This window comes from Salmo salar, chromosome ssa10, assembly GCF_905237065.1.
Source record: "Salmo salar chromosome ssa10, Ssal_v3.1, whole genome shotgun sequence".
Taxonomy (NCBI): Eukaryota; Metazoa; Chordata; class Actinopteri; order Salmoniformes; family Salmonidae; genus Salmo; species Salmo salar.
The window spans coordinates 78,573,689-78,592,491 of record NC_059451.1 but is presented as its reverse complement, the minus strand read 5'-3'; the positions used below and the strand labels follow the sequence as shown (position 1 = coordinate 78,592,491).

Sequence of the window (18,803 nt, the reverse complement as noted above, 5' to 3'; positions counted from 1 at the left end):
TATATAATTCATTTAGGATTCCAAAAATGTATGTACTGTAGCAACTGCAGATTGCCCCTTTAAAATAACTCTCACGAATAAGCCATTACAAATGCTTACAAAAGCTTTATAGGCCTAAATTATCATACATGTTATAAATGCTTATGAATTGTAATGCTGTTTCTGCTTATAAAAGTCTATAAATGTTTACAAATAAGAGATTATAAATAGTTAATTAAGACATTCATAAAATGTGTTATAACATGTTAGTCTATATTCATTCTTCATTACTTATATCAAATGAGTGTTGTAATTTAGTGTTAGTACTGATAAAACATCAACAATTGATTCAATCCTAGCTTAAATATGTTTCCATCAGTTTTCATGCACAAAATGCTCACACAATACAAATATGCCATACCAGTTATAGGAGTCATAATTACCTCAAGTGCACTAGGTCAGCAGATTGACACAGAGAGAGAGACAGGGGGAGAGGGAGAGCGAGAGAGAGATGGGAGAGAGGAGGCAAGGAGAACAGGTGCTCCACTGACATCTTGTGGTTTTGGTTAATATATATATAAATAGTTTATTGTTCTATTATTTAAAAAGTTATGCAATGATTAATTCATGAAATTATTATTCATTATAAGAGAGCAAAAGAGTACATGCACAGAGAATATGCCTTTTGGTGTGTGTGATATGTTCCAATAAATAAAGTCCTAGGTTTAAAGTCCTTTAGTTATTCCGTTTTTTTTTTTACACCTAGCTTTTCATGCCCATTACCTTCTATTGAGTAATATTGAATAGTATAATAATCCTACCCAAATCAAGTAGTCTTCTGCATAAGTAGTTTTCGTTTTTTAATCTCACACATTATGAAGACATGCAAGAAAAATAAAACTGCTATTCCAGTTGTAAATGTTGAAATATTTATTTCATATACAGTAAGTGCTTTTCAAAATGTGTTCAAGTTGCTGTAAGGTAATTACCTGGGTCTGGCGTATATGGACAAAAAGGAATCAGTGAAATCGATAACAAGATCATACAAATCCACCTCTGACTTAACCACAATACCACCTTATATATCCAACACAAAAGACGGCCATGGCTGACAACTGATTTATTAAGACACAGAGAAAAGCAGGTGAAATGGTCTTGCCATAGCGTTTATGCGGCCTCAAACATCTTCTTCCTGCCGTCCATGCCGGCCTTGTCGTCAATGTTCTTACGCCAGTCTCCAACTGTATCTTTTTCCTTTAATGGAGAGTGGGTGTTACAGCAGAGATATCAGGTCAAGAGTGACTATAAGCTATTTGTTTAGGTCAAGGAAATGCTTTATTTTGAGCTTTAAGGGGTTTATAAAAGGAAAATAAATACATAGGATGATATTAGTCAATATTAAGTGATATTTGTGCCAAAATAATTGAATATAAGTAAAATGGTTGACTACAAATGTGATGTATATTGGCACTGATACATAGCCTTGGGATGTAAGGGTGCTGGAGGTTCTGCAGCACCCTCTGATAAATGAAATACAGTTAACCAAAATTATAGAACTACTCCTGTCTGTACAGAAATAAAATAAAATAATTCAAATTACTACACCAGACAGCATAATTTAGCCAGAGAGGATCAATAGCTTCTTTAGCTGTGGATTGTGTGTAATCACAAGCGCATACTGTCAGGAATCCTGTTACAATTTGGACAGCACAAATATCAAGCAGCTGATTTTTGAATGAACAGCAGCTAAAATATCCTTGCCTCTCGCAATATTTTGAAATACAATCACGGGAAAAACAGTTTGGAAATCAAATGGCTACTGCTGAAAAGAGAAGTTAGGCTACAAAAGTATTATGTTATGTTATCAACTTTGCAATATTGAGTGCACAGCATTGTTTTACAAAGTATCTATGAGAGATAGGCTATTGGCACGACCGCATCTGCCATCGCTGGTGAGGCGTGAATTCAGTATCTTCATCACTGGTAGTCAAAGCTTTTGAGGACTATAAATTCCTCCTCATATTGTACAGTCTGTGTGTCTCCACTCTTTTCGTTGGCCTAGGCTATTGGTTGATTTCAAGGCTAGGTCGTTTCAATTGATCTTAGTTTGTCAGTGTCAGAACCCTGTCTATTTGATCATTTGTGTGGTATTAAAAAATACTCTGGTAAAGTCTCCACACACGTAAAATTATGTAGAATTGCATGAAATGCGTTTTTAAAATGCCACATTTTCCCTGGACCTTACTAAAAGTCTGGATTCCTTTTTCCCCATGTGTGAAAATCCTAGAAACACCTCTGCTCTACTCTATGCCACAATACGCAAATAAGATGATAGACGTACCCCCCCCCCCAACTCAAAACATCTTCCCGCGGCTATGCACTGATATCAATCCATAGTATATATATATATATATATATTTTTGAACATTATTATGCCGCCATGTTACTCACATCCTCTTTGACTTCCTTCTTCACTTGTTTCAGGTTGGATCTCAGATCCATGGTCACCTTGTGCTTGGAGCCCAGCAGAGCCTGGAGCATAGCATCAGCAGACATACGCACTTTCTTCAGAGCTGGCTTCTTAATGCCCTGGAGCTCAACCACTTTAATCCTCAAATCATCAATCTGTAAAGAGAGAAGATCAGGAAAAACACAAGATATGCACTTTTATCTTCAGGTCTTCAATCTAAGCAAGAGAAAGAGAAAATCAACAAATGTAATCAACCTCAACTGGATGACAATACCTCTTTGTCACACTTGCCCACTTTGCCTGCCAGGTCGTATCTCTCCTCATCCACTTTATCAAGCTGGTGATGGATTGTCTTGCACATTTCCTGCAGTTGGTTATCAACAAAAGGAACCTTCAACAACTGTACTGTGGGGTTACAGTGAATTTCCTGACAGTGTAGATTGAAAATTCAGTTTAAAGGCCCAGTGCAGTCAAAAACATGATTTACCTGTGTTTTAAAAACACAGAGTGTATAAAACATTAGGAACACTTGCTCTTTCCATGACATAGACTGACCAGGTGAATGCTAGGATCCCTTATTGATGTCACTTATTAAATCCACTTCAATCAGTGTAGATGAAGAAGAGGAGACAGGTTAAAGAAGAACTTTTAAGCCTTGAGACAATTGAGACATGGATTGTGTATATGTGCCATTCAGAGCGTGAATGGGCATGACAAAAGATTTAAGTGCTTTGAACCGGGTATGGTTGTAGGTGACAGGCGCACCGGTTTGAGTGTGTCAAGAACTGCAATGTTGCTGGGTTTTTGACGCTCAACAGTTTCCCTGTGTATATCAAGAATGGTCCACCACCCAAAGGACATCCAGCCAACTTGACACAACTGTGGGAAGCCTGGAGTCAACATGGGCAAGCATCCATGTGGAGTGCTTTCGACACCTTCGACACAGTTCATGCCCTGACAAATTGAGGCTGTTCTGAGGGCAGAAGGGAGTGCAACTCAATATTAGGAAGGTGTTCCTAATGTTTTGTACACTCAGTGTATATTTCCACACTATGAGGTTGGAATAATACTATGAAATTGTGAAAATTATGATAATTCCCTTTAAAACTTCTTTGGGATCAGTGTCCCCTCCTCGGGACGGTTGAGCTAATGTAGGCTAATGCGATTAGCATGAGGTTGTAAGTAACAAGCACATTTCCCAGGGCATAGACATATCTGATATTGGCAGAAAGCTTAAATTCTTGTTAATCTAACTGCACTGTCCAATTCACAGTAGCTATTACAGTGAAATAATACCATGCTATTGTTTGAGGAGAGTGCACAATTTTGAAAATGAGAAGTTATTAATAAACAAATTATGCACATTTGGGCAGTCTTGATACAACATTTTGAACAGAAATTCAATGGTTCATTGGATCAGTCTAAAACTTTGCATATACACTGATGCCATCTAGAGGCCAAAATCTAAATTGCACCTGGGCTGGAATAGTACATTATGGCCTTTCTATTGCATTTCAAAGATGATTGTACAAAAAAATACAAAAGAACAGTTGGTTTTTTCTTTGTATTATCTTTTACCAGGTCTATTGTGTTATATTGTACTAGATTCCTTTCACATTTCCATAAACTTCAAAGTGTTTCCTTTCAAATGGTACCAATAATATGTATATCCTTGCTTCAGGGCCTGAGCTAGGCAGTTAGATTTGGGTATGTCATTTTAGGCTAAAACATTTTTTAAAAAGGGGCTAATCCTCAAGTGTAAGACCGCATGAAATTTCATCCTGTTTTGGTGGGATGGAGTTTTGGCCTGATATACTACATTAATTAACAGACCGATAAGAGAGTTCCAAACCTCTCTGCTAATGAAAGCTAGTCTTCAGTTTTCCACACCACCCCTCAGACCACTCCAAGACAGTTCTCGCAAAATTCTTGCTTGAGAAATTGCTCTTTGCTAAGAAGCTATTTTTGTTTCCTTTTGACCATTGTATTTGAAAACAATCACAGTAAGGTACTTAAACATTACCCATAAATTATGCCTACATTGGACCGTTATGAATGGCTGTTTAAGCACTGCTTTGTGAAGCTTTGGTAAACACTGGTGATTTCAACTATTGCTGATACTGTACCTGCAGTTCCCCCAATGACCCAGGCAGGTCCAATGCGGGGCAGTTCTCATTCATGTACCTTTTTTTCTCTTCCACTACCTCTATGGCCTCTGCCTCTAGCAAGTCCTTAGCAATCTGGAGCATCACGCTCTGGAGGAGAGAGAAGCATGAATAGTGACACAACTGGATTATGGTTACCAGGGGAATACATAACACACAGAGACTTTTATAATAATAATAATATAATATATCTTGCTCAAGATTAAGTTTCATTACAAAAATAACAATTCAATGTTACGAGTGACCATTTACCTTCAGATGATGCTTGCGACTCGATGACATTTTTTTCCTAAAATAATTCATGAAAAGATGTGTGAATTTCCAGAAAGGTACACATTTCTGACACATATCATGGTTTGACATGGGGCACTGGGGAGGTAAAGATGAGTTTCTAACCATTAATTTAAAAAAGGCCATTTCTTGATTTCCATGGATGCCCAAGATCCTGAAGATGATATCATAATTAGAGTGAATACTATATTTCCTTTTCCACATTGAGCATCTCTCCTCTAATAGGAGGATATTACATAGATGAACACCAATATAAAATATAATATAAATATAATTCAAACAGGGCATAAAATATACAGTTGAAGTCGAACGTTTACATACACTTAGGTTGAAGTCATTAAAACTTGTTTGTCAACCACACCACACATTTCTTGTTAACAAACTATAGTTTTGGCAAGTTGGTTAGGACATCTACTTTGTACATGACACAAGTCATTTTTCCAACAATTGTTTACAGAAAGATTATTTCATTTATAACTCACTGTATCACAATTCCAGTGGGTCAGAAGTTCACATACACTAAGTTGACTGTGCCTTTAAACAGCTTGGAAAATTCCAGAAAATGATGTCATGGCTTTAGAAGCTTCTGATAGGCTAAATGCATAATTTGAATCAATTGGAGTTGTACCTGTGGATGTATTTCAAGGCCTACCTTCAAACTCTGTGCTTCTTTGCTTGACATAATTGGAAAATCAAAAGAAATCAGCCAAGATCTAAGAAAAAAAATTGTAGACCTCCACAAGTCTTGTTCATCCTTGGGAGGAATTTCCAAACACCTGAAGGTACCACGTTCATCTGTACGAAAATAGTATACAAGTATAAACACCATGGGACCATGCAGCCTTCATACCGCTCAGGAAGGAGACACGTTCTGGCTCCTAGAGATGAACGTACTTTGGTGCAAAAAGTGCAAATCAATCCCAGATTAACAGCAAAGGACCTTGTGAAGATGCTGGAGGAAACAGGTTCAAAAGTATCTATATCCACAGCAAAACAAGTCCTATATTAACATAACCTGAAAGGCCACGCAGCAAGGAAGAAGCCACTGTTCCAAAACTGCCATAAAAAAGCCAGACTACGGTTTGCAACTGCACATGGGGACAAAGATCGCACTTTTTGTAGTAATGTCCTCTGTTCTGATGAAACAAAAATAAAATTGTTTGGTCAAAATGACCATCATGGAGGAAAAAGGGGGAGGCTTGTAAGCCGAAGAACACCATTCCAACCGTGAAGCACGGGGGTGGCAGCATCATGTTGTGGGGGTGTTTTGCTGCAGGAGGGACTGTTCCACTTCTTATGATAGATGGCATCATGAGGCAGGAAAATTATGTGGATATTTTGAAGCAACATCTCAAGACATCAGTCGGGAAGTTAAAGCTTGGTCACAAATGGGTCTTCCAAATGGACAATGACCCTATGCATACTTCCAAAGTTGTGGCAAAATGGCTTAAGGACAAAGGCAAGGTATTGGAGTGGCCATCACAAAGCCCTGACCTCAGTCCTATAGAAAATGTGTGGGCAAAACTGAAAAAGCATGTGCGAGCAACTTATTGTGGGAAACTTGTGGAAGGATCCCCAAAACGTTTGACCCAAGTTAAACAATTTAAAGGCAATGCTACCAAATACAAATTGAGTGTATTACATTTCTGACCCACTGGGAATGTGATGAAAGAAATAAAAATTGAAATAAATCATTCCTTCTATTATTATTCTGACATTTCACATTCTTACAATAAAGTGGTGATCCTAGCTGACCTAAAACAGGGAATTGTTACTAGAATTAAATGTCAGGAATTGTGAAAAACTGAGTTTAAATGTATTTGGCCAAGGTGTATGTAAACCTCCGACTACAACTGTATACTGACATCATAAAAACATATTGGAACTTACTCAGACATCTTAGACTCTTGTTTCTTTCCAAAGGGGTCTGAAGCAAACAATACAACAATGTAAAAAACTCACAAAATATGCAGTTCACTTGCAAATGATTTTGTGCTGTTGACAACCTTTTCTTTATTCGAATAACATTTGAATACCAATAGCAATCTTTGACCAAAAATAATTGACTTCAATGACTGAGATGTTTATCAAAAGTGTTGGAGAAACTTGTCAATAATCAACTGACTGGCTTTCTTGATGTTTATAGTATTCTCTCTGGTATGCAATCTGGTTTCCCCTCAGGTTATGGATGTGTCACTCCAACCTTAAAGGTCCTCAATGATGTCACAATTGCTCTTTATTCTAAGAAAAGTTGTGCTGCTATTTTTATTGATTTGGCCAAAACGTTTGATACGGTAGACCATTCCATTCTTGTGGGCCGGCTAAGGAGTATTGGTGTCTTTGACCTGGTTTGCTAACTACCTCTCTCAAAGAGTGCAGTGTATAATGTCTGCAGAAAATCTGCTGTCTCAGCCACTGCCTGTCACCAAGGGAGTACACCAAGGCTCAATCCTAGGCCACACGCTCTTCTCAATTTACATCAACAACATAGCTCAGGCAGTAGGAAGCTCTCCCATCCATTTATATGCAGATGATACAGTCTTATATTCAGCTGGCCCCTCCCCGGATTTTGTGTTCAATGCTCTACAACAAAGCTTTCTTAGTGTCCAATAAACTTTCTCTACCCTTAACCTCGTTCTGAACAAGAAAGAAGAATGCCCCTCTCCCCACCGGGGTGATTACTACCTCTGAGAGTTTAGAGCTTGAGGTAGTAACCTCATACAAGTACTTGGGAGTATGGCTATATGGTACACTGTCCTTCTCTCAGCACATACCAAAGCTGCAAGCTAAAGTTAAATCTAGACTAGTTGCTCCTCTTTCACCCCAGCTGCCAAACTAACCCTGATTCAGATGACCATTCTACCCATGCAAGATTACAGAGACATAATTTATAGATCGGCAGGTAAGGGTGCTCTCGAGCAGTTAGATGTTCTTTACCATTCGGCCATCAGATTTGCCACCAATGCTCCTTATAGGACACATCACTACACTCTATACTCTTCAGTAAACTGGTCATCTCTGTATATCCGTCACAAGACCCACTGGTTGATGCTTATTTATAAAACCCTCTTAGGCCTCACTCCCCCCATCTGAGATATCTACTGTGCTGACAACAAAATCACACAAAAATAATCAATGGATATCCAATTTATCAACCCATGGAGGTCTGGATTTGGAGTTACACTCAAAATTAAAGTGGAAAACCACACTACAGGCTGATCCAACTTTGATGTAATGTCCTTAAAACAAGTCAAAATGAGGCTCAGTAGTGTGTGTGGCCTCCACGTGCCTGTATGACCTCCCTACAATGCCTGGGCCTGCTCCTGATGAGGTGGCGGATGGTCTCCTGAGGGATCTCCTACCAGACCTGGACTAAAGCATCCGCCAACTCCTGGACAGTCTGTGGTGCAATGTGGCGTTGGTGGATGGAGCGAGACATGATGTCCCATATGTGCTCAATTGGATTCAGGTCTGGGGAACGGGCGGGCCAGTCCATAGCATCAATGCCTTCCTCTTGCAGGAACTGCTGACACACTCCAGCCACATGAGGTCTAGCATTGTCTTGCATTAGGAGGAACCCAGGGCCAACCGCACCAGCATATGGTCTCACAAGGGGTCTGAGGATCTCATCTCGGTACCTAATGGCAGTCAGGCTACCTCTGGCGAGCACATGGAGGGCTGTGCGGCCCCCCAAAGAAATGCCACCCCACACCATGACTGACCCACCGCCAAACCGGTCATGCTGGAGGATGTTGCAGGCAGCAGAACGTTCTCCACGGCGTCTCCAAACTCTGTCACATCTGTCACATGTGCTCAGTGTAAACCTGCTTTCATCTGTGAAGAGCACAGAGTGCCAGTGGCGAATTTGCCAATCTTGGTGTTCTCTGGCAAATGCCAAACGTCCTGCACGGTGTTGGGCTGTAAGCACAACCCCCACCTGTGGACGTCGGGCCCTCATATCACCCTCATGGAGTCTGTTTCTGACCGTTTGAGCAGACACATGCACATTTGTGGCCTGCTGGAGGTCATTTTGCAGGGCTCTGGCAGTGCTCCTCCTGCTCCTCCTAGCACAAAGGTGGAGGTAGCGGTCCTGCTGCTGGGTTGTTGCCCTCCTACGGCCTCCTCCACGTCTCCTGATGTACTGGCCTGTCTCCTGGTAGCGCCTCCATGCTCTGGACACTACGCTGACAGACACAGCAAACCTTCTTGCCACAGCTTGCATTGATGTGCCATCCTGGATGAGCTGCACTAACTGAGCCACTTGTGTGGGTTGTAGACTCCGTCTCATGCTACCACTAGTGGGAAAGCACCGCCAGCATTCAAAAGTGACCAAAACATCAGCCAGGGAGCATAGGAACTGAGAAGTGGTCTGTGGTCACCACCTGCAGAACCACTCCTTTATTGGGGGTGTCTTGCTAATTGCCTATAATTTCCACCTGTTGTCTATTCCATTTGCACAACAGCATGTGAAATTTATTGTCAATCAGTGTTGCTTCCTAAGTGGACAGTTTGATTTCACAGAAGTGTGATTGACTTGGAGTTACATTGTGTTGTTTAAGTGTTCCCTTAATTTTTTTGAGCAGTATATATATTTGTGTTTCTATAACAATTATAAAGATAAACAGAAAGAGTATCACATGCACATAATATTTTCCATATAAAACAAATTCAAAGAGCAGCAGACATAATTTTCACCAGCCGATACAATTTTAAAGTACAGTTAGGGCTCGATTCAATAGGATCTTCTTTAGCCAACATCCGCATAGTGGTTGTTTTGGAGGTGTCGGAGGTGAAACTTCATTAGAGCTGTCATATCCACAAGTAGCTACCGGAATTACACCTATGAGTGGGGCGGGTATGGCTTCGGGACAATGATCACAAGGGCAAAAAAAATTGGCTCCAACACTGTTCCACCTCTGACACTGCAAAAACATCCGCTATACGAGTGTCTGCTATCGCCGGTTAATGCAGGATCTGATTTGAATCTAGGCCTTAGTATTACAACTTAGCAGTAGATAGCAGCAGATATAATTTCATAATACTGTTAGTGTTGTTAATACAGATATATTTTCAGAGTTAATCAAAACAAGTACTATAAATGTAGATACAATTTGAAATAGGGGTACTTGCTGGGTCTCAGGATGCTGGACACTTTTTAAGAGCTTTGTTCTATTAATAAGCTACGCCTCTTGAAAATAGCCTAAAGATTACGTTAAAAAAACAGCTGCTAGGTTAACCCAGCATGAAAGTAAAAAATACCCAACCAATGGTTAAATTAACCCGTGTTTGGGTAATTTCAATAACCCAACATGTTGGGTGATTCACACAACTCAATTGGCTGGGTCAAAATAACCGTTCTGTCCATTATTTCTGTCCAATATTTACCCAGCGCTGGTTTACCAAATTTTAACGCAGCATTTTTTTATAGTGTATGTTCCCTGCAATGGTCCTTAAAACCTCTTAAGGTTCCGCCCCCTTTTTTCAATTTCCGCCTAAAATGACATACCCAAATCTAACTGCCTGTAGCTCAGGCCCTGAAGCAAAGATATGCATATTCTTGGTACCATTTGAAAGGAAACACTTTGAAATTTATGGATCCGTGGAAGGGACAACGATCCCGAAGAAGTTAAGGGCATGGCTTTCCGATAGATCTTATTGACCACCCGTGAGAGTAAACGTCATTCCTGTTCATCATGTTAAGTTCACATACTGCACATGTTTTCACAAATTCCTCTATAATATGACAGTTATTTATTACATATTATAATAAAGTATACCACCTAATTGCATAAGGTATACCATGTTATTGCATCCCAATAATTTACATAGGCTTTTAGGGAACTCATACACTTCTGTAAGCCTCATTGAAGCTACACTAATGGCAATGTTCAGTTGGTGGGATGTAATTCTTCCAACACACAAGAATACGCTTCTTTGCAAAGTATAAATAGTTATCAGCAACCTTATCTTGTCTGAATCAAGCATGTAATTAACAAGGTAAAGGCTTGGGGATTGTACCATTCCGTATTTAAATAATCTGTCTGAGTAGCTGTATGAATATGTGCCAGAAATCCATTGGTTTATTGCACTGCCAAAAAAGTTCCTTTTCTCGGCGTTACATTTCAGGCAATTTGGTGAAGTGTCTGGGAACATACGGTTAAATTAAACAGGAGTAAAATACAACTTTAAGATGAATTTGTAGTTAGTTTCTTTAATATTGGGACTAGTAAGTGGGTAGTGGATCTTTTTACAGATCTCAAGCCATACCTCTAATCAAATTCCATGCCGAGGTTGTTTTCCCACACCCTTTGAAGATGGACATAGGAGGATTCACATTGTTTGGATAATGTACAATACAGCTTAGCAAATATTCCTTTGATAGATATTTATGCGGCTATTCATTCTTCAACTTCTGACAAGTGAAATCTCAACCTTTCCTTCTTTTAAAAACATAAAGACAAGCGCTCTAATTTGAAGATACATTAAAAAAATCTGTACCAGGGATGTTATATTCAGTACGGATTTCGTTAAAATTCTTCATTGTATTAGATCCACTATGGAACAAGGCTGCAAACCTCCTAACATACAGTGCCTTGCAAAAGTATTCATCCCCCTTGGCGTTTTTCCTAATTTGTTGCATTACAACCTTTTATTTGGATTTCATGTAATGGGCATACACAAAATATTCCAAATTGGTGAAATGAAATGAAAAAAATAACTTGTTTCAAAATATTCAAAAAAAGGAAAAAAGAAAAAGTGATGCTTGAATATGTATTCACCCCCTTTGCTGTGAAGCCCCTAAATAAGATCTGGTTCAACCAATTACCTTCAGAAGTCACATAATTAGTTAAATAAAGTCCACCTGTGTACAATCTAAATGTCACATGATCTGTCACACAATCTCAGTATATATACACTTGTTCTAAAAGGCCCCAGAGTCTGCAACACCACTATGCAAGGGGCACCACCAAGCAAGCAGCACCATGACGACCAAGGAGCTCTCCAAACAGGTCAGGGACAAATTTGTGGAGAAGTACAGGGTTGGGTTATAAAAAAATATCAGAAACTTTGAACATCCCATGGAGCACCATTAAATACGTTATTATAAAATGGAAAGAATATGGCACCACAACAAACCTGCCAAGAGAGGGCCACCCACCAAAACTCACAGACCAGGCAAGAAGGGCATTAATCAGAGAGGCAACAAAGAGACCAAAGATTACCCTGAAGGAGCTGCAAAGCTCCACAGCAGAGATTGGAGTATCTGTTCTTAGGACTACTTTATGCCGTACACTCCACAGAGCTGGGCTTTACGGAAGAGTGGCCAGAAAAAAAAGCCATAGCTTAAAGAAAAAAATAAGCAAACAGGTTTGGTGTTCGCCAAAATGCATGTGGGAGACTCCCCTGGTCAGATGAGACTAAAATTGAGCTTTTTGGCCATCAAGGAAAACACTATGCCTGGCGCAAACCCAACACCTCTCATCACCCGAGAACACCATCCCCACAGTAAAGCATGGTGGTGGCAGCATCATGCTGTGGGGATGTTTTTCATCGGCAGGGACTGGGAAACTGGTCAGAACTGAAGGAATGATGGATGGCACTAAATACAGGGAAATTCTTGAGGGAAACCTGTTTCAGTCTTCCTGGGATTTGAAACTGGTACGGAGGTTCACCTTCCAGCAGGACAATGACCCTAAGCATACTGCTAAAGCAACACTTGAGTGGTTTAAGGGGAAACATTTAAATTACTTGGAATGGCCTAGTCAAAGCCCAGACCTCAGTCCAATTGAGAATCTGTGGTATGACTTATAGATTGCTGTACACCAGCGGAACCCATCCAACTTGAAGGAGCTGGAGCAGTTTTGCCTTGAAGAATGGGCAAAAATCCCAGTGGCTAGATGTGCCAAGCTTATAGAGACATATTCCAATAGCCTGGCAGCTGTAGGTGCTGCAAAAGGTGGCTCTACAAAGTATTGACTTTGGGGAGGGGGTGAATAGTTATGCACGCTCAACTTTTCTGTTATTTTGTCTAATTTCTTGTTTGTTTTACACAAAAAAATATGTTGTACCTTCAAAGTGGTTGACATGTTATGTAAATCAAATGATACAAACCTCCAAAAAAATCCAATTTAGTTCCAGATTGTAAGGCAACAAAATAGTCAAAATGCCAAGGGGGGTGAATACTTTTGCAAGCCACTGTAGAAGGTTGGTGGCACCTTAATTGGGAAGGACAGGCTCGTGGAAATGGTATCAAATACATCAAAAATATGGTTTCCATGGGTTTGATGCCATTCCATTCACTCCGTTAGAGACATTATTATGAGCCGTCCTCCCATCAGTAGCATCCAATGCCTCATAAGACCCCACAAGCATCAATTATGAATGCCAACCTTTTAGAGACACATTGGTCAACTCAGGGTTAGAAGAAATAGGAGCAGGTGTTTGAAATACCCAAGTGTTTTCTGCAGTCTGCCCATGCCATTCATGTGTTGTACATAGTGAAGGTCTTACTGACATCACAAATATCTTCAGAGGTAAAGGATGGCTAGATTGAGATTCAATCTGAACCCATAGGGAGTCCAGTCTGCCCAAAGTCCAGGACAGCAAATTGCAAGTTTGGGCTGACCAATAGTAAAGTTGCAATTGGGAAAACCCAGAACCCCTATAGACTCAGGTTTGACCAGAGTAGAGTACTTAATTCTGCGTTTTTTGTTGCACCATATAAACATCCTGATTATGTTTATCCATCCAATCATTGTTACTGGGAGTGGAGAAACTGATCAGGTCTTCTTTAATTTTGCTAACAAAGGGAGTGTTATATTCTTTAAACAGATTCTTTATGTCTGTGGTAACATTTATTCCCAGATATTTCAATCCATTTGGTTTCCAAGAGAAAGGGCAGACTAAACTCAACTCATCTGATATCTGGCTATTTAAAAAAACAAGCATTAGATTTGCTTTGTTGCCATAGAATTTACGAAATTGGGCAAGAATATCAAAGATATGTGGAATAGAGTTAATTGGGTTGAGGAGGAGTAGCTGCTGCCAAAGCAGCAGCTAATGGGGATCCATAATAAATACAAATACATTCAACTCTGTCAAACACCTTCTCAGCATCCGATGACAACAGTATAGGAGTCTTATACTCATTTAAGTGGTCAATAACATCAAACAGTCCTGACTTTATCCGATAAATAGCCTTTTTTTATAAATCCCATTTGGTCGGGTTTATTAAGCGAGTGTAATAGGGACGCTAGTCGTCTGGCTATCAATTTATAATCAAAATTCAACAAACTTCAAATGAAGAGCATTCTAATGGGTCTTTCCACTTTTTAGCAAGACAGTGATACAAGCTCTTTTCATAAAATCAGGCAAAATTCCCTTAGTACAAAAGTTGTCTACCATAGCCATAAATATAGGACATAGTTCTGGCAAGGACTGCTTGTAAAATTCACCTGGGAAGCCATCTGGGCCTGGGGATTTATTAGCAGGCATGGACTTAATAGCTACTAACACTTCCTCATGTGTAAAACGAGAATTGAGAAGCAGCTGATCTGGTTCTGATAGTTTGGGGAGGAAAATGCCGTCCAAATATGATAGTAGTTCACTCAGGAACATTCAATGTCATCTTGGTACAGTTAGCAACTCCAGTGTATATTTGGCCTTGTGTTTTAGGTTATTGTCCTGCTGAAAGGTGAATTTGTCTCCCAGTGTCAGTTGGAAAGCACAGTGAACAAGGTTTTCCTCTTGGGTTTTTCCTGTGCTTAGCTCTATTCTGATGAAAAGCATACCCATAACATGATGCAGCCACCACCAGTCTTGAAAATATGTATAGTGGTACTCAGTGATGTCTTGCATTTGGCCCAAACATAATGTTTTGTATTTAGATTGTATAGTTCATTTCTTTGCCACAATTTTTTTTCTTTGTACTTCAAATCAAATCAAATGTTATTAGTCACATGCGTTGAATACAACAGGTATAGACCTTACAGTAAAATGCTTATTTACGAGCCCCTAACCGACAGTGCAGTTCCAAAAAATACAGATAAGAATAAGAGATAAAAGTAACATGTAAATAAAGAGGAGTAGTAAAAAATAAAAATATATATAGGTTAGTATTGTGGAGTAACTACAATGTTGTTGAGCCATCCTCAGTTTTCTCCAATCACAGCCATTAAACTCCTTAACTGTTTTAAAGTCACTATTGGCCTCATGGTGAAATCCCTGACAGCTTTCCTTCCCCTCCGGCAACTGAGTTAGGAAGGACGGCTGTATCTTTGTAGTGACTGGGTGTATTGATACACCATCAGTGTAATTATAAACTTAACCATGCTCAAGAGGATATTCAATGTCTGTTTTTTTTTTACCCATCTACCAATAGATGCTCTTCTGTGCGAGGCTTTGGAACATTTCCCAGGACTTTGTGGTTAAATCTGTGTTGGAAATTCACTACGTGACTGAAGGACCTTACAGATAAGTATATATGTGGGGGTACAGAGATGAGGTAGTCAATCAAAAATAATGTTAAACACTATTGTTTCACACAGAGTGAGTCCATGCAACTTATTATGTGACTTGATAAGCACATTTTTACTCCTGAACATATATAGGCTTGCCACAACAAAGTGGTTGAATCCTTACTGACTCAAGACATTTCAGCTTTTTATTTTCAATTAATAAAAAAATGAAAATGAAAAACATAATTCCACTTTCACATTATGGGTGTGTTAAGCCAGTGACACAAATACTTCATTTAATCAATTTTAAATTCAGGCAGTAACCTAACAAAATGTGGAAAAAGTCAAGGGGCATGAGTACTTTCTGAAGGCACTGTAGCTTTCTAAACAAATTGCTTGTGTAGGAGTCTGGTTTCTGAATGTCACATCAACAGTTCATATATCAAATAGCTGGCAATGTCCCCAAGAATTAGCTACACTTCATCAGACAGCGATGTTCTCCAGAATTGGAATCTGATTCGGTCACGTCAGTCACAAAATTGGAAAGAATATGATACATGTAACACTATATTCCAGAGTATACGGAACTGAAACAAACCTATTAAATGAGATCACCATGTTCTACCCAGCAGTTATTTTTCGCTGTATGATTTCATTTTTCTAAATGAATTCCAGGTGTACATAATATACACTCCCCTACGCATTTGTTAGGCGAGTGAAGGTGACACGTTTAATTTGGCTCTATACTCTGGCATTTTGGTTTTTGATAATATGTTTTATGAGGTGAAAGTACGGAATATGAACTTTTATTTTCATAGAAATGAATATGTCTAGTCCCCCCATTTGAAGGTGTCATAAGTATTTGGAGAAATTCACTTATGGTGTATTACATTTAGTCAAAGTGTAGTATTTTGTCATATTCCTAGCACACAATGTCTACATCAAGCCTGTGACTCTACAAACTTTTTGGATGCATTTGAAGTTTGGTTGGTTGAGTTTTGGATTTCGTTGTGCCCAATATAAATGCATTTTGGAGTCACTTTTATTGTCACTTTTAACAATATAAGTTGTTTCTGAACACTTCTACATTAGTGTGGATGCTACCATGATTACAGATTTTCATAAATGAATCATGAATAATGATGATTGAGAAAGTTAAAAACATGCTAACTTTCTTGGTTATTGGTAACGGTTACAGGTTAGTATTTTTGGGTGGGTATAATCTTTATTCCCTTTAACTTTCTCACTCATCATTATTCACTACTTATTCATGATTATCCATAATCATGGTAGCATCAACATTAATGTCGAAGTGTTCAGAAACATCTTCTATTCTAATTTACAATAATCCTATTGGGCAAAACATAATCCGAAACATAACCAAAACAAACTGCAAATATATCCAAAAAGTTTGTAGAGATACAAGCTTTATGTAGTCATTGCATGCTCGGAATATGGGACCAAATACTAGAACTTTTAACTACTTTAATACACTGTAAGTGAATTTGTTCAAATACTTATGAAAAAAACCTACGTATTCAGTTGGGGGGGGGACTAGATACATAAAGTGCTTTCATTTCTAAATGATCAAATATATATTTATGAAAATACCCTCAAATGAAACATTGTACCTCAAATCCAAAATGCTGGAGAGTAGAGCCACATTTTTTTTTAAATGTGCTTACACATTTTAATTATGTATGGAGTGTATAATGCTGCCTATGTTAGGAAGACCAATTTGCTTGTTAGGGTCAATACTTCTTAATGCCCTCTACACATGGTAAATGTGGAACACTAATAGGACATGCTCAATATAAAATACATAGCTATTGCAGTCATGCCACCTTTCAATGAAAAAACATCATAGCACATGCAGCTCTGCAATAATAATATTAAACAGTCTAATATGCAAATTAAATCACATACAGTAGGTTAGTTCAAATCAACTCACACAATCATAATGGCAATAATAAAGTGTCTCTTTCTCTATTATCGCAATAGCTGAATATGTATTCAGGTACAGTAGGTTTACACCAACAGGTATGAGGCAAACATGGATGGCTTCACAATTTTATGACTAAAAGACAAGTGAGCAAAGTCATTCATGCTCTATAATATGTGTGTTGTGACAGGACTATGTCCTAGGGTTATCACTAGTTACTTTATCATCCAAGCTTTATATATACCAATTTGAACAAGTCATTTTGCACATAGAGAGACAAATGGTCTGATCTCACGTATGCAGCTGATTGCAGAGTTTCCAAATAGAAAAAGTAGTGCTAATCCAGAACGGGAGAGCCGGTGGAGTTGCTGAAATCCTGTCATGCTTAACCAAGCCGAGAACAGAGAGCAGATAGAGTGAGGATAGACAGGTGAAAGGTTCTCACCTATTAAAGAAAGCTGGCGATCAAGCAGGACACACGCTTGGGACTGGGACAGGCAACTGAAATGCTCTGAGGGTTTTAATGGGTTTCTATGATGGGTCAGCAAAACTCTGCATTTCTCTTTATGAAATTGGAACGGAGTCCCACTCCAGACCAATGGTTCAGCAAGCTGCTGAAACTCTAGCCACAACCTAACCTCCATGCATATAAATAACCAACCCTTCAAGATTGTTATTCTAGTTTTATTGCTTATTTATTTAAGCTTTGATGAGTTACAAAACTACAGTGCAGATCGGATAGTTCAACTCTACATCTTTGTACAATCTTGATAAAGAAATAAGCATTGGCCTAATATTCAACAACTCTTTCTGTGAATATAATATGCATGTGAACTGACATAACTGACAGGGTGGCAGGCAGCCTAACGGTTAAGTGCATTGAGCCAGCAAGGTTGTTGGGCCAGCAAGGTTGTTGGGTCGAATCCTTGAGCTGACTAGGTGAGATAAAAAAATAAAATAGATTTTCCCTTGAGCACTTAACGCTAATTGCTCCTGTAAATGTAAAACATATTTATGTGATTTTTAAAAATGTATTTAACTAGGCAAGTCAATTATAAGGTGAATGCACCAATTTGTAAGTCGCTCTGGATAAGAGCGTCTGCTAAATGACGTAAATGTAAAATTAAGAACACATTCTTATTTACAATGATGGCCTAGGAACAGTGGGTTAACTGCCTTGTTCAGGGGCAGAACAACAGATTTATACCGTGTCAGCTCAGGGATTCAATCTAGCAACCTTTCAGTTACTGGCTCAAAGTTCTAACAACTAGGCTACCTGCCGCCCCAAATGATGATGGTGGGAGATGTGATGGCTGGAGAATAAATAAATATCCTCAATATATAGACACTTACCACTGAAGACTCCATCTGATGTTCAAGTGACTGTTTCTGTTGAGAGTAGGAAAGTAATAAATTACAGTAAATGGCAATGTAAATGGGAAAGAATTTGAAACAATTTAACTCTGATTTTGAAAACATAAAATTGCTTAGTCAATGTG

General features: G+C 38.9%; 1 protein-coding gene across 3 annotated transcripts; it reads right to left on the bottom strand.

Annotated features, from left to right (window-relative positions):
* Positions 1-894: 894 nt before the first annotated feature.
* On the bottom strand, positions 895-18,674 carry LOC106561014 (troponin I, fast skeletal muscle). 3 transcript variants are annotated; one of them, XM_045688117.1, is made up of 7 exons: positions 18,658-18,674; positions 6,796-6,832; positions 4,867-4,903; positions 4,576-4,704; positions 2,724-2,813; positions 2,431-2,604; positions 895-1,233 (listed from the first exon to the last, which is right to left on the bottom strand). In XM_045688117.1, exons 2-7 carry the CDS (start codon positions 6,801-6,803, stop codon positions 1,147-1,149), a joined length of 525 nt encoding a protein of 174 aa, XP_045544073.1. In that variant the 5' UTR covers positions 6,804-6,832; positions 18,658-18,674; the 3' UTR covers positions 895-1,146. The 3 variants fall into 3 exon arrangements, with proteins under 3 accessions (XP_045544073.1, XP_013980037.1, XP_045544072.1); XM_014124562.2 differs by lacking the exon at positions 18,658-18,674 and adding an exon at positions 17,750-17,963; XM_045688116.1 differs by lacking the exon at positions 18,658-18,674 and adding an exon at positions 17,750-17,963 and having other exon boundaries at positions 895-1,033; positions 2,584-2,604.
* Between the last annotated feature and the right edge of the window lie 129 nt (positions 18,675-18,803).

What these genes read in the sequence shown, in the direction of transcription:
- LOC106561014 (XM_014124562.2), bottom strand. Translation starts at nt 17,948, where the DNA reads ATGGAGGTTAGGTTGTGGCTAGAGTTTCAGCAGCTTGCTGAACCATTG. An exon ending in TCGCCAGCTTTCTTTAATAG is followed by an intron (nt 6,833 to 17,749) that starts GTGAGAACCTTT and finishes TGTTTGCTTCAG; the next exon opens with ACCCCTTTGGAAAGAAACAA. An exon ending in TGGGCAAGTGTGACAAAGAG is followed by an intron (nt 2,605 to 2,723) that starts GTATTGTCATCC and finishes CTCTCTTTACAG; the next exon opens with ATTGATGATTTGAGGATTAA.